Here is a 16,456-nt window from a genome sequence, read left to right as displayed (position 1 = left end):
GGAAATTTTTGGAGGTTGAGCATTTCATATATTTAAGTGCTTGAGATTGCCATGGACACCAAAGGTATATTTTGGAGATTTTTCACCTACGGGTAGCGCAGTATTCTCTCGGTTCACAAATCTTATGTTTGTGCCATCACTGTAAAGCAAACAGAACACATACATTTAGGGGATTATTTATTAAAGTCCAAGTGCCACAAACTTGAAAAATTTGAGCTTTTTAACTATAAAATCTGAATTTTTAGTGGATTAAAAAAACTCGAATTGTTCAAGATTTATTATACCCCGAGGATGGAAAACGTCAGAATCCAAATATCTGGGAATCTCAGACCTACTAAGGTTGTATATAAGTCAACGGAAGAGGTCCCTGTTCCATTTGGAAGCTTCTGTGATCTGCTCAGGAATTAGCTCGAAAATCCAATTGTATTGGACTTTTTTGGGCAAAAATCCAAAACATTTGGCCTTTTTGGGAAAAAGCCCAAAAAAATCGTGCAATTCAGTAAAAAAACTCTGAAATAATCATACAAAATGAATTTTCACTCGATTTTTTGGGTGTTTGTCCCCGATCCGATTAATTCATGCTTTTTTAATAATAAATAAGGTCCAATCATGGATACTAGTTTGGTCGGATTTTTTTTATTTTAATAGTCTGAAAAATTTGGACTGTAATAAATAAGGCCCCCCCGTCTAAGGAAACGGACCAGTTACTACACCAACAACATAGACCGAACAGCATCCCTCCTTATCTTGTACTACACTCAGGGTAGATAGCACATTAAAGGAAAGGTAGAAAAACGAAGTAGCAGCTATTGTTCTATACTCTGCAGTAAGAAGAAAGCAGGTTGAATATTTCTTCCTGGAATAGAAGGCTGACTGCAGTTTACTATACATTTTAATGGACCAACATATGTATATCAAATGGGTTCAAGTGCTTTTAAAATCTCATATATATGTTCTACTTCAAAGGTTCTGTATTTTACAATTTAGTTTTATCATGTTGATGCATTAAAAGGTAACACTAACTACAGCTGACATACTGTATGAATTTATTAACCATATAGTTTTCAAAACTGGGTCACTAAAAAGAACTCTTCATACCAAACGTTTGTGTTTTCTGGCCATAGTTTTCCCTGTATAATTATCACTTGGTAGGTGAATTGTAGTCTATGATTTTGTTGTTCTTTCTGGAGTGAAATATTGGGCTGGCCACAGTGCCCAGGTAATATTATCAAAGGCTGATTTTAATACAACTTCCTATCTGGTTGCAGACATCTATAGACGATCTACTAGAACATCTATAGATATATACAGCTGGATATTTTGAGTCAACCTGCATTTACCACATGACAGAACAATCAATTACTATCTTGGGAATAAAAAAAATCTTGTGTGAAAGCCCCAAACCTTGACTTCGCTTTTCCAGGGGACAGGAGAAAAAAATTAAAATCCAATTGTTAAATGGGGGTAAGTAAAATCTGAGTTTTGCTGTAAAAACACTGTAAACAAAAAAACATAAAATACGGGATGTCACATTAGTAAAAGGGATTTTTAACTAAAAACATGTGGGATAACATACCTAAAATTTGTGAAATGCTCCCATTGAAATACATTAGAATATGCAGGAACTATGTTGATCCAAGAAATCCAAAGGAAAGGGACTTTTTGGCCTTGATAACATTTCTCAGGGATATGATTGAGTTAGTATTGCTCTTTAAGATTATTTCAAGGACCCAAGAGAATGTAGGCCGCTTTGGAGACCCTGACAAACAATTGGTTGGTTTGAAATATAATTTTCCAAAGATTTGGACCCTCTGAAATGATTTTGCTGCAGGGCTCCAGAACTTCTAGCTATTCCAGCCATGAAAACAATATGTATTTTATATGCATGTTTGGTACCTTTCTGCTTCAAGGTTAAATGATGAAGCTTTCTTAATAAGCAACCTGCTGACTTTCAATCTTTAGCACAGCTAGACTAGAACTATTGCTCATAGAACTGATATATGTATGACAAGCAATAGAGTGCTAATATGTGTTTAACAAGGATCTATTGCCCAGCGCACCTTAAAAGTATTTTATTTATCTATCTTACTATTATATGTCTTACTATTACCTTTATTGTTTTTTGGAATAATATATTTGACACCACTTATGGCAACAATATGCCACATTGACAATAAGCAACATTTCTGAGGTAGTATGGCAGCTCCTACAGAGTAAGGGGGTTATTTATCAAAATCCGATTTTTCCAGATTTTTTTAAATATTAAAAGTTCGACCAAACTTTTTCCCTTATTTATCAATAAAAAAACCCACAAAACAATTGACAAAAGCAACAACTTTTTCAGATTGTCGCATCAAACCGCGACTTTTTCAGATTGTCGCGCAAAAAAATCGGAATTTTTTGGATTCTGTTATAGCTTGCAGACATATACAGACTGACTATAACGTGCTGTTGCACAAACAGTAATGCAAGTTATTGTTCCTATAAAATTTATTTATACATTAAACAGAAGGCAAACTGTAGTTTTATGGGAATGTGCAGGTGGGTGGCCGAAAATTGTTTAATTACAACTCCCAGGATAACCTGTCAGCTTACTTGGCATTAAAACTGTTGGGGCTTTGTGCCAAATAACTTGTTTGCTTCTGCTCAGAATAAAAAAAGCAAGTGATATCCACACAAGAGGTGGGGGCACCAACAAAACAAAAAGTTGACACGACCACCAAGAAAATAATGTTTAATCTTAGCACTTGTGAGCTGACTGATACTAAAAAGACTGTCCTCTCCAAAGGTCTCTCATTCGCACCTACAACAAGAACCTCCAATCTGGACATTAGGGGGCACATTTACTATTGGTCGAATATCGAGGGTTAATTAACCCTCAATATTCGACCGGCAAATAAAATCCTTCGACATCGAATATCGAAGTCGAAGGATTTACCGAATTTCCTTCGTTCGAACGATCGAAGGAAAAATTGTTCGATCGAACGATTAAATCTTTCGAATCGAACGATTCGAAGAATTTTAATCCATCGATCGAACGATTTTCCTTCGATCACAAATTGCTAGGAAAGCCTATGGGGACCTTCCCCATAGGCTAACATTGGTGCTTGGTAGGTTTTACTGGGTGAAGTGGGTGGGCGAAGTGGGTGGTCAAAGTTTTTTTAAAGAGACAGTACTTCGACTATCGAATGGTCGAACGATTTTTAGTTCGAATCGTTCGATTCAAAGTCGTAGTCGAAGGTCGAAGTAGACAATTCGATGGTCGAAGTAGCCAAAAAAAGACTTCGAAATTCAAAGTATTTTTTATTCTAATCCTTCACTCGAGCTAAGTAAATGTGCCCCTAAGAAACCCATCACTTTTAAAAGGCCAGTGAAATAAAGGGAACACTTAAGGACTGGGAATTCAACAGATATCACTCCATTTAAGGTGAAGAGTATGTTCGAATCCCCTAAAACCCCTAAATCAATTCAAGCCAATTCAAGTCCAAAAACCTATGGCAAGTAAAAAGGGATGCTATAAATATGCTTGCCAGTGACCCTAACGTCAATTATCTGGCCAGCTGACAAAGGAGGGGGTTATTGTCATCCAGAATTATTCTGACTGCAGGACTGAGATATTAAAAGAGAACCTAAACCTTAAAATTAATATGGCTAAAAATGTTATATACAGTATTATATAATGACCGTATTGCACCAGCCTAAAGTTTCAGCAGCAATGATCTAGGATTTCAAACCTGTAACAGGGGGTCACCACGCACATACTCAGTGGGCTGTAAGCATAAGTTAGTGGAGGCATTACCAGTATACATAAGTCCACAAGTGCATTTATAGGTTATTTATATAAAATAATACATTTTAAATATTGTTTTGCAGCTGATTACAATGTTAATATCAGGTAATTCAGGCATGTGCATGTTTGCATGTGTGCCAGTGTCATAATTCACGTGCACAGGTACAATGGCACAGCTTGGTTGTAATACTGCTTACATGCATTTATCACACAGAGGATATATGAGTTTAAATGTGTACTAGCTGTTTGGATATTATACATACAGTACATATACTAATATCTGTAAGTATAATTGAAATGAAGAGCTGCTGTAAGAACTCACCCTGGGGGTCTAGTGGGGGTGTGACGGGGAAGCCCGCCATGTCAGTCTACTTTGGCACCGTTCTCCTGAATACGCATACTTCCGGATTCGCGAAGCTCGGCTATTTCTGAATTTATCGTCTTCGGTGGTGTGAAATTCAAATTATTTAAAGTGTAGTTTTCATTGCCCAAAGTAAAGGTCTATTCATTAGTTCCTGGGTGTGATTATGTGTACTTCGTCTCGTACCCCTGCCTGTGTTTTGACCATTTTTTCAGATCTGGTATTTTGACAGGCCTGTGACCCGATTATGCTTCTGACTCCTGTTTTGTACTGCGCTGCCCATTTGGTATATTGACACGGCTTGTGACTTTGATTACGCTACTTTCTCCTGTTATTGTACTGCTCTGCTCATCTGGTATATTGACCTGGCCTGTGACCCCGACTACGTTCCTTGTTCTCAGTTTCAGTAAAACGCATGGTTCCCTGTCTTGCCCTTGTCTATTAAGAGCTGGCGGCACCCGAGTGGTGGAGGCGAAAGGTGGTTGTTAAAGGCACTTTGGGGTTTGTTATGGGTGTGGGATACCAATTGTAAGAGCTGCTCTGCTATCTCAGCTTTGCTATCTCAGATCATAGGCTTCTAAGGGACAGTTTATGTTGGGAATTTTCAAATTTATCTTAAAATGTAGCTTTAGCTAAACACCTGTCCCAAGATTCTGGGAATTGTAGTTTTGCAACATCTGAAGGACTGCTGATGGGGAACTCCTATAGTCCTGCAGCATAGCTTAAAAACTGTTTATACATTTTAAAAGGGTTGGGGGCATTATTCATAGCTTGTGTCAAACATAATCTATTGTAGAGCTCGGAATTCTAGAGTTACACAAATGCAGAGATCACTATAAATTTGGGGGGTCACGATTGCTTATGGTGCATTTCATTTTACAAAACATAATATTTCTCTGATCATCTCTTTCTCTTTGACACCAGTGCAGCAGAAAGAAATTGTGACAACACTGAAAGAACAAGAAAACAAAGGCATTTTTCCTTTGCTATGTCACTCGCTGAATATTACATGATTCATTTAGCTATAAATCCCATACCATAGATCCCCCAAAGAACCTGCGAGCAGTTCTGTTACTGGGGTTACCGATGCAGCAAGACAAAGTTTTTCTTGTAGATCACATAAGTCTCTTGAGTACAATATTTAGGATCACGACTGTTAAATACAGTATATTTACCTACATTAAACGGTTAATTCTTTAAATCACACATTTAAAGCATCTCACATGCATGTATACACAGTACTTACTATTCATGTGATGGCAATAATCCAAGAACAGAGTAAAAACCTTTTTTTTTATTTTAACAAGGTTAAACAAAAATCTTTGAATGTTAATCTAGTGACTGCTAGAGGGCAAGCAAGATACATGCTCCTATTTTACCTGTTTTGCTGTGAATATCCTAGGGGCTTTGGCACAACAAAAAAATATAATAATACACATAATAAAATAATACTGTTTTACAGTTAAATGGTGCCTTCTCCTAACACAACTAATTGTGTGTCATTTGCTACACTATTATAAGAAATGTTAATTATAACAGAGGAATCTGCTTAATCCTGCTAAACTATTAATGCTTAATTAATATATTGTTGTATGTACATAATAAATGATATGAAGATGCCTCAAATTTGTCCATATAAAAATCTGCTTGTGGTGTCAGTGCTTTGCAAATGTACAGTAATAGTATGTTTGTGATGCCACAATTGCAGAAATATGGTATAATATAATAATTGTGACATTGCTTATGTATAATAGGGAATAATATACCTAGTATTTATCCTTTCCATAACCCATTATCCAAAAAACTCAGCATTACGGGAAGGCCATCTCCCATTGATACCATTTTAAGCAATTATTCATAGCTCTCTTAGTTCTCCGTAGCATGGGTATCATAGTTCTCAATAGCATGGGTATCACATCGAATGGCAAACACACGTCTTCCTCCGTTATGTCTGGGTGGCCTATTTCTGACTGGCTTATCAGATTGGCCTGTGATGTTTGGCAGCAAATAACCACAACAGTGCAAATCTTTTTGAGGATTACTTTGGCTAATTCTTTCATACAGTCTGACAAACCAGCCACTGTTCTCACATTGCATTTCTTTAGTCAGCATAGACAGGAGAATGATTGGTAAAATTTGCAGCAAAACCCTTCAAAATATCTACATCTCCATTAATTCACTCCTAAACCTCTTGGTAAGCAAGACAGAACAGAAAATAAAATCTAACGGTATCTAAAGTAAAACTAATTAGAGTAAACATGCTCAGACTACTCTTCTGATAATTTTCCAATTACATTTGAACTAGCTTTAAGGATATTGGCAATTTTCTTTTACTAATATCAGGATTTCAGCTCAGCAGCGTCTCACAACTTAATATGCAGGTGGTACTTTTTTTTCGCTTTATAAGTGAGAGCATGGGGTCAATGCCAGATAGATTACGAATGAGGGGTTTAGAAACCTGGAACAAAACAACTACTTCTCTCTGATGCAATAAATCCAAAGGGAGCAAAGATGTTTGGAATAGGCCAATGTGTACCACAAAACACACAGCAGACACTCACTTTTCTCAACCAACACATCAGGGCATACATCCTTGAGGAGCATACATCCGGTCATTCAATAAGCACTCTATGCAATAAAGCCTTTCCCATAACTCAACAGGATTTTTGTGTAGCAGTACCTCCTTTTGCCATTTGGTCCAAATTCCTTCCACCCACTTTCTTGGGATCACTATATCAAGCTGCCCTCAACAACCCAACGTTTTCCATTAGCGTCCCTTTGTTATAGCAGACAGTATTTTTTCCCCTTTGGTCATAGTCCAAAGCCTAACTAATTACTGTACCCCTAACTGGTATCCACCAGAAGGCTGCTTCCACTAAGCTCCTGGTTGGGGCTTCTTGCAGCCCATTCTAGTTTCACCCTATCTATTTTAGTTTAGTTCCCCTTTAAAATTGGGTAATATACACATATAGTATATTATATATCTCAAGAAACCACACACTGCAAGCAATCACTATTTCTGTAGGTGAAATGAAAACACTGCAGACAAAATATCATTTCATCACTTTTACTTGTCTCTGCCCTATGCTCCCAGCCTGACCCTGCAGCTCATGTAACCACTGTCGCCCCACTGTGCAGAAGGAAAATAATTTAATCTACTATATCAGAGACCACATGATAATCCCTGCACTCGTATTTGGTTTTGTTTCGTGCATTTTTTGAGTGTATTGTGGAAACTTTTGCAGATGCTGGAAATATACTTCTCCATATTTGCTTCTGCTCAGTTTTAATGTTTTTTGAATACTCAAAATAGCTTCTCAATACTCTGTGAAAATGCTGTAATCATATATGCATAAGAAGGTACAATGGAATCTTATACAACAGGATAACTCACAGTGAGTGCAGCAAACTTAGAACAGTGCAGTTTCTGATAGGTCTCAGTTTCACTATGAAGTTTCTCACTAATGGAAATATTTCCAGTTATACAACACGGACAGATAAAATGATACTATGTGAAATGAATTATCAACTGTATAATCTACAAGGATCTGGAAAATCAGCACAGACTGGTTGGCAATTAAGTTCAAGCACTATGTATACACATAAGGTTTGTTGTTCTATGCAATAGTCTATACCAAGGATCCCCAACCTTTATCACCCGTGAGCAACATTCGGATGTAAAAAGAGTTGAGGAGCAACACAAGCATGGAAAATGTTCCTGGATGGAGCCAAAAAAGCGCTGTGATTGGCTATTGGTAGCCCATATGTGGACTTGCAGCCTACAGGAGACTCTGGGGCAAATTCACTAAACAACAAAGCGCCTAACGCTAGCATTAATTCGATAGTGTAGCACATTTTCGTTAATTCGGCGATTCACTAACGGACGCTGGCGTAAATTCGCTAGTGTTACTTCGCACCCTTACGCCTGGCGAATTTGCGCAACGGACGTAACTACGCAAATTCACTGACGCGCAAATTATTCTGAACGCTGCCTTTTACGCCAGACTTCCTTCGCCACCTCAGACCAGGCGAAGTGCAATAGAGTAGATAGGGATTGCTTCAAAAAAAGTTCAAGTGGCGTTTTTTCTTTTTTTATGGGTGATAGGCTGAAAAAGATCAAAATTTTTTTTGGGGCTACCCTCCTTCTCCCCTACATTTCCTAACTCATGGCACCTTAACTATACAGTGGGCACATGTGTAGGGCAAAATAAAAATTTTAATTGCTGTTTTGAAGGTTTCCCAGGCTTGTGTAGTGCTGCTACATATTCCTCCATTGTAACTTCAATTTGGCGCTGTATGCAAATTAAGCATCGCTAGCATAACTTCGCTTTGCTTGGCGCATTAAAGCTAGCGCAACTTCGCAACCTTACACTTCCCCTGAGCGCAACTTCGGATTTTAGTGAATACGCCTGGCGAAGTGTGGCGAATCGGACGCTTGCGCAACTACGAAGCTTAGTGAATTTGCCCCTCTGTTGGCAGTACATCTGGTTTTTATACAACCAAAACTTGCCTCCTAGCCTGGAATTCAAAAATAAGCACCTGCTTTGAGGCCACTGAGAGCAACATCCAAGGGTTTGGGGAGCAACATGTTGCTCACAAGCTACTGGTTGGGGATCACTGTCTATACTAATGGGAAATAACATTTAAAAACTTTTTTAAAGTTACTTTCTTGTATGATTATTGTTATGTATGTGATATTTACGCTAATATCTTGAAACTAACTGGATGCATGCAATTTTTGGAGTAAAAAGTCTGGGCCACTCATGTCTAAATCCTTTGCAAAATGTGCACAAGATCTATTTTGTCAGTCTATGATTGGTGTTCTGGTATAGATATACAAGTATCCAAGATCAAGTTTCTGACCCCCTTAGACAACTTATTATGTTTAATTCTATCTGTATCCTGTAAGGTCTCAAGGCGCGATTGAAAATTTGATCTGTACAATAAAGGTGGGAAGAAAAGCATTGCAGGATGGCAGTGCCCAGACCGAGAATCAGTTCTTAGCAAGGCAAGGGGGTATATTTATCAAAGAGTGAAGTTAGAGGTCGCCACAGTCCTCATTTCTATGGGATTTCGAAAGGTGTATTTATCAAAGGATGACCGTTCACTTTCACCCATTGATAAATACTCTTTTAAAAATCCCATAGAAATGAATGGAGAGTGGTGGAATTTCACTCTAGAGGACTGTGGCGACCTCTAACTTCACTCTTTGATAAATATACCCCAAGGACTTTGAATGTATATTTTCCAAATGTATTGTGCAGGTTGCCTTCAACATTTCAAACATACAAGTAATTTCATCCGCTCCTGCTGAAACAAACCATGGTGCTTAAATGTTATGGGTAAATGAGATTATAGGTTTCAATGAGGCAGCTACTAATGTGCAAGACAATGTTTGGAAAGCCAAAATCAATTATTCTCTCATACCAGGTGCCTATTATAAAGACTCTTGACAAGGTGAAATACATATCAAGTAGAAACACTGCTAGCTGATGCACAGGAATACATTTATATTATTGTACTGATTTAAACTACAGTACTGTTTTTCTCTACCTTGTACATTATAGAGCCCATTGGAGCTGTAGAATACAATTTTGCATGACTTCTAAATGGTGACAAGTCCGGTAGCACAGATCTGGACAAAGATAAGGAAAATATACAGTATTTTGTGTGTTATACCTTTCTGTATATACAGTATGTGTATATGTTGTTATTTGCAATGCAATATTTGGGGTAGACAAGCAGGGCGTCAGGCCAGGTTGTTTAGCCTTGGGCACCAATACTACTTGACCCAACTCTACCTTTGATAAACCAGGAATTATAAGTCTTTTGATTACAGGGTGATGTGTCTGGAAGTGGAGCTGGAGCAGTATTATATGAGAGGAATACTGGAATGGTTTCTTTTAATAAACACAATAACATGATTTATAATGTACACAAAAATAACTCCTTGAAACATTCTCACCCCCAAAACCAGCTTTTGCTAAACAAATTAAATATTTCCCAAAAAGCTGATAAAAATTAAATGACATAAAAGATTTCCACCAGTCATTTACTGCTCTGTAATGAGTAACTTCTCCAGTCTCACAGCTGACTACATGGAATTATGTCATGTACTATATTGTAGGTACAAGGTGAAAAACCGGCTGTTATTTTAACATTACCAGAGGTATGCACAGTATTAATATTGTAGAACTGTGCAAAACGGCAATACATTCTGGAGTTATTTGATGAACTATAGTAAAGTAAATCAAAGGGGTAAATTTATCACAAAGTGAAGTTCCACCACTAGAGTGAAATTCCGCAGCTCTCCATTCATTTCTATGGGATTTTGAAAGGCGTATTTATCCATGGGTGAAAGTGAAATTTCACCCTTTGATAAATACGCCTTTAAAAACCCCATAGAAATGAATGGGAAGTGGCGGAATTTCACTCTATTGGCGGAACTTCACTATTAACTTCACTCTTTGATAAATATACCCCCTAGGAGTTACAACTCAATACTATTTAACTTCAAGATCTTTGCACTTAAAGTAGGAATGCATCAAATTCAGCATTCTGTTATGGATTGGACACTTTTTGCAAGGTTCAGATTCAACTCAATCCTAAGGTTACGTACACAATGTCAAACAACTAATTTTGAGGAGGTTACAAAGAACATTCATACTGAAACAACATGTATTTTTAGGTGTGTGTGTGTATATACATACTATAATTGCCTAGGTTTCTTTAAAATATTATGTCTTCAGTTTTACCTGCAGATTTTGTGCAGATTTTAGCTGGTCACTGTAAATGCACCACAATGTTACTTTGGCTAGAATGATCTTACACCTGCTACATTACAGGACTTAAACAGCCGTTCCTTACCCGTGCAAGGTGCCCATGATGTCAGTCCTGTAGTTAGGCCAGCATTATACCCGTAGATGACAAGCCACAAACAGACCAGTAGCAGGGCAGACATCGGTGGAGTAACTTGGAGCTGGGGTCCATGAAAAAATACTCTCTCTGTCACCTTACTTTCCTAAATCCACACTCTGTTCATGAATAGCAGCCAAGTCCTCATAGTCCAAAATGGTACTCTTTACCTCTTTCAGCCATTTCTTAATCTCTAGAGAAGAATCTATAGAGGACAAGCCGCCCATCAGCATGACCATCATAAAAGCTTCATCTCTAGCTTCTTCTTATTTGATGAAAGAAAGACAACACCATCTAAACATGAAAAAGTCTGGTGTGCAGCCAGGAGAAATGAGTTAGAAGTTGCAGAGCCAGTTGTTTTGTCAGGACATGGCAGGTAAGCTTCTATGTATCTGTGAGATGAGCAGGTGAGTGTTCAAGGAAAAGCCAAACATCCAGACATTTAAATGAGCCCTCTAACTTCCAAGATCTTTTCATCTTTTGCCCAGCCCTCCCCAGGTGAAGGAATTTCCCACTGTAAATGACTCTTCCCTTTCATAGAATATATTACCATTATGGGTGGAGCTACATAAAGCCCGTGCACCTGAGAGTGTGTGTGTAAATGCTTATACTGTAACAAGGTAGATAAATGGGCTTGTGTGTTCTTCCAAAAATACCCAGACACTTCTTCAGAAAGGATAGCATGGGTAGCGCCACTCCTCTATTGATATCCTATAAACCTGTGCCAAAGGCTGTCCAGCATTAATATGGCTAAACATATGTACAAATCTTGCACATTTTCAAGACAATGAATAGTAAACATGTCAAATCTTTAGTTTGACACACGAAAAGAAATATAGAATTACTATGTTATTTGTGATTTCAGAAATGTACAGTAAAAATACCTGAAAAGAGTAGCTATTTGTTTCTTTATTTCCCATTGTTTTTGCATAAAGAGTAAGAACCCTGAATATCCATACAAGAAGCAGAGTGTATTGGAGAAACATAATCCATGTAGTGTCTGGAAGTAAAAAATCAAGTCATAATATTAAACCAACCTACCCCCATGTGATAGATATAGCAGTCAGTCTGCCACAAAGACCACTTTTGCATCAGAGTTTATGAACCATGTTTAATTTCAGCTCAGCAGAGCATACACTATGGCAGGTCTAATGTTTATCACTCAATACACATATACATCTGGTTCTGATAGAAAACGTATATTGTATTTGTGTAACAGTACACCACTGTGTTTTCCTGGTTCATGTCATATGCCCTCCTCCGATAGGCCTATTCCACACAAAGTCATAGGTTAACATTTTAAACTCATATACATTTTATCTCCCCCTAAGGAGCACCACTGATGCCAGAGAATCACACAACCACACCACTGGAAACTACTGCTCCTTCTAAACCCCACCTAACAAGTAAAAAGTACATGCAAGAGGAAGAGGGGCTTTGGGTATCATGCCTGGACAGGACTGGGATGGGACAGGACTGGGATGGGGGCTCCTGAGGGGGTGTAGGGGCTCCTGGATGGTAGGGGCTCCTGGATGGTATCCCTGGTGGGCCCCAGCCTCCCCAGTCTGACACTGCAGAGAATGGAACCAGTGTAATGTTTGCTACACTTATTTGGTCTCTTTTAATATATGGTAAGCCATGGTGAATATAAGGCAGTGATATAATAAATGCAAATATGCTGCAGGTCACCTATAGCAACAAATCAGCAGGCGGCATCTACTGGTCACCTGTACAAAAACAAACATCTCAGATGTAACCAGGCATCAGCAAAACTCTGCAGCTTTTATTATATTATGTCTCACTGCCATATTACAGCCACGTGCAGAGCCACCAGTAAGTCCTGTGACTGAGATGGTTACTGACATAGCATGCACTGTTCACATTGACTTTTTCATGATATCCACTGGCCAGTGCTTTAAAATAAATGTATGTAATGGCATTTCCAATCATTTTTCAGCCAAATATGTAGCTGAAATAGTAGCCTGTCTCTTACGTAAATCTAAATGCTATACATCTCTCCCCTGTGACACCTACTTTTTCAGATGGAATCTATTTTTATAAACTCCCATTTTTTAAATCTTGCAGATGGCTCTTTGCAAAAAAAAAAAAAAAGGGGTTAATCTCCTATTAGAAGAAGGAAGGGTATGAAGCAGCTGCTGGGAGCTGAAAGGTTAGGATGTGTTTGTTGACCCACTGAGCCGTGAAGCCCTACACTGGTAACTTTAGAAATGCCGACATATCCTTTGCTATCTGACCACACACTTCTTAAAGTCAAATATTAACAGATTCTAGGATGTGTATCTGCCCTCGGCTGGGAATGATCCAGGACGTCACAGAGTATAATAAAAATTACTGAATGAGCAAAGATTTCAATGTTGGAAAGCTGCATTTCTAATGCATTTCTTTCTTTTTAGCTAATGTCACACCTGGTTGAAAATGTTGGTGGAGAAAACACAAATAAAACCTAAATCCGCATTGCTAGTGCAGCTAGAGCAAGTGCGCTCTCATACACTAGAAGAGATTAATTTATGGTTTAAAACCTGCAGCTCTTAAAGTTATCAGGAGCAGCTTTTTGCCACTCCTGTTAACTTGCAGTGAAATGCTGCGTGAGTTAACGTTTTCACCTTGTATCATGGCTGGTGCACCTCTTGGTAGCTGCCTACTCTAGTTTTGACCCTGACACCATTTAATATCAGCCTTAAAGTATGGCAGTACAAGATGCATAGGTAATATTTTGTCCTCTGCTCCCATCCAGCTGAAAACAGTGGTGGGCAAAACACTCCTCTTCACCTATCATCACTCCTAATATTATAGAATGAAAAGGACCCTGTGTGACACACATGGATCACCTGAATGGAAAGTGCCATATTGGAAAGTGGCCACTGGAGGACAATGTTTTGATCAGAGAACAAAACATAATCTGTGCCCTAACTAATAGAAAGTTATTTGTTAATAAATCATCTCATCACAAAAAGCATTACTGATGAAGGGTTAACATGATATTTGTCTGAGGCAAGCTGATAATATTGTTTATAGTACATGATGATACTTATGCAAGGTTGTCTAAGAAGAGACAGTACAGGGTCATACAGAAAAACAAGTACAGAGGCCTACAAGGGTCGGCACCCTTGTGCTTCGACCCCCTACTTCGCAAAGTAAAACCTACCAAACCTCAATGTTAGCCTATGGGGAAGGTCCCCATAGGCTTTCTAAGCTTTTTTTGATCGAAGGAATTTCGTTCGATCGATGGATTAAAGTCCTTCGAATCGTGCGATTGGAAGGATTTAATCGTTCGATCGACCAATTATTCCTTCGATCGAACGAATAGCGCTAAATCGCTAATATTCGAAGTCGAAGGATTTAACTTCGACAGTCGAATATCGAGGGTTAATTAACCCTCGATATTCGACCCTAAGTAAATCTACCCCTAAGTGTCCATAATCTTTGTCAAACACACTGAGTCTGCCAAACCCTCTACACCCACTAGTGAAACACACAAATATGTGATGCAATGCTAGGCAAAATGGGCAGAGAAAAAGTACTTTTAATATCTTCATAACCATTAAGCATATACATGACTTTCTATTAATTCGAGTGACTTTTAGGGGCCGATTCATCAAGCTCGAGTGAAGGATTCGAAGTAAAAAAACTTCGAATTTCGAAGTGTTTTTTGGGCTACTTCGACCATCGAATGGGCTACTTCGACCTTCGACTACGACTACGACTTCGAATCGAAGGATTCAAACTAAAAATCGTTCGACTATTCGACCATTCGATAGTCGAAGTACTGTCTCTTTAAAAAAAACTTCGACCCCCTAGTTCGGCAGCTAAAAGCTATCGAAGTCAATGTTAGCCTATGGGGAAGGTCCCCATAGGCTTGCCTAAGTTTTTTGATCGAAGGATATTCCTTCGATCGTTGGATTTAAATCCTTCGAATCGTTCGATTCGAAGGATTTAATCGTTCGATCGAAGGAATAATCCTTCGATCGTACGATCACAGAATTTGCGCTAAATCCTTCGACTTCGATATTCGAAGTCGAAGGATTTCAATTCCTAGTCGAATATCGAGGGTTAATTAACCCTCGATATTCGACCCTTGATGAATCGGCCCCTTATTGTGTGCCTGTTCTTGTTTCATATGAAAATTTACAACTCATATTCAAACCATTTTTTTGGTATGTTTCATATGGCAGGTTTTTATGTACTCCTTAATACAGCAATTAACTGTATTAACTGATTTCAGTCTATCCTGTGGGAGTGGACTAAACAGGAAAAAAAGAATGTTTCCTTCTTTCTGAAAATGTTTGTATGCATTGGCATGCGACTGATATTTATGCTTTCCACCATAAGGCAACACAAGTGCTAGCTGATCTCTGTATCCCCTATGAATCTGTACCCATGGGAGAGGATATCAACCCTGAATGTAGTAAAAAGTAGAACATGCTCTATTATATCGGCATTCGACATTCAGAGATTATGTTCCTTTCAGTGGGTTCAGGTATCAGTTCATTCCTGTACAGTAATGTTTCCTTGAAACAGAAAACCCAACTTAAAGGCTTAACTAAAGAAGTAGGGTAGACATTTTGTACATTGAGGGGGTTATTTATTAAAACTCAATTTTTTCTAGTCGAGTTTTGTTTTTTAGAGGGAAAAAAAACTTTTTTTGACATTTATTATGCCCCGAAGCTGTTAAAAGTCAGAATTCGAAAAAACTCCATCTAAAACCTGTTGAATTGTTGTAAAAGTTTTGGGGTATTTTCATTCAAAAACTCGAATAAACTCGATAAACTCAAGTTTGTCACGCTACTTTGAAAAAGTTGTAAGATTCGTATTGACGCTTGATTTTGTCAGGTTTTTTCTCAATTCTATTTTTTCCGAGAAAAATTATTAGTAAATAAATTAGCCGAATTCATGGATGGGAGTTAGGTCGAGTTTATTTTAACAGTAAATATCTGTGCTGATGCAGGCAGGCTGGTTTAATAAGATCAGTATATAAAATATGGCATTTCAGGCCATATTCATTTGTAGGGTTTAGTTCTCCATTAATGGTAATATAGCCCCATAAGATCAGTGCAGATCCCATTGACTTCTATAGCACCTCTACAAATTTTACTTGGGAAGTTTGGTATTAAAGTTTTGCGTGGTGGTTTCCACTTAATAAATATAGAATTTTTAGAGCTTTTTAGAAATACCTGAAAACCAAAATTTTTTGAGATTTGTGGGAAAAAAATGCAATTTGATTATTAATAAATGGGCCCCTAAACCTGAGGCAAAGTCTCCTCCTCCTAATCCCTCTCCTAGTAACCCTTGCTAAACACCTAGCCCCAGGCCTATCTGTTGCACATCACATATGGATATCGCACATCACATATGGATATGCCATAACATTG

The 16,456-nt window shown here is 38.2% G+C and overlaps 1 protein-coding gene across 1 annotated transcript in view; it reads right to left on the bottom strand.

Annotated features, from left to right (window-relative positions):
* tspear.S (thrombospondin-type laminin G domain and EAR repeats S homeolog) overlaps positions 1-11,569 on the bottom strand; it is a 53,785-nt gene extending 42,216 nt beyond the window's left edge. Inside the window, exon 1 of the mRNA XM_018238964.2 lies at positions 11,019-11,569. Coding sequence (XP_018094453.1) covers positions 11,019-11,112 — 94 coding nt within the window. The 5' untranslated portion in view covers positions 11,113-11,569. The remainder of the gene's footprint in view (positions 1-11,018) is intronic.
* Positions 11,570-16,456: the final 4,887 nt, after the last annotated feature.

This window comes from Xenopus laevis, chromosome 9_10S (assembly GCF_017654675.1).
Source record: "Xenopus laevis strain J_2021 chromosome 9_10S, Xenopus_laevis_v10.1, whole genome shotgun sequence".
NCBI lineage: Eukaryota > Metazoa > Chordata > Amphibia > Anura > Pipidae > Xenopus > Xenopus laevis.
The sequence above is the reverse complement of the archived record's forward strand: the minus strand, read 5'-3'. Positions and strand labels throughout refer to the sequence as shown.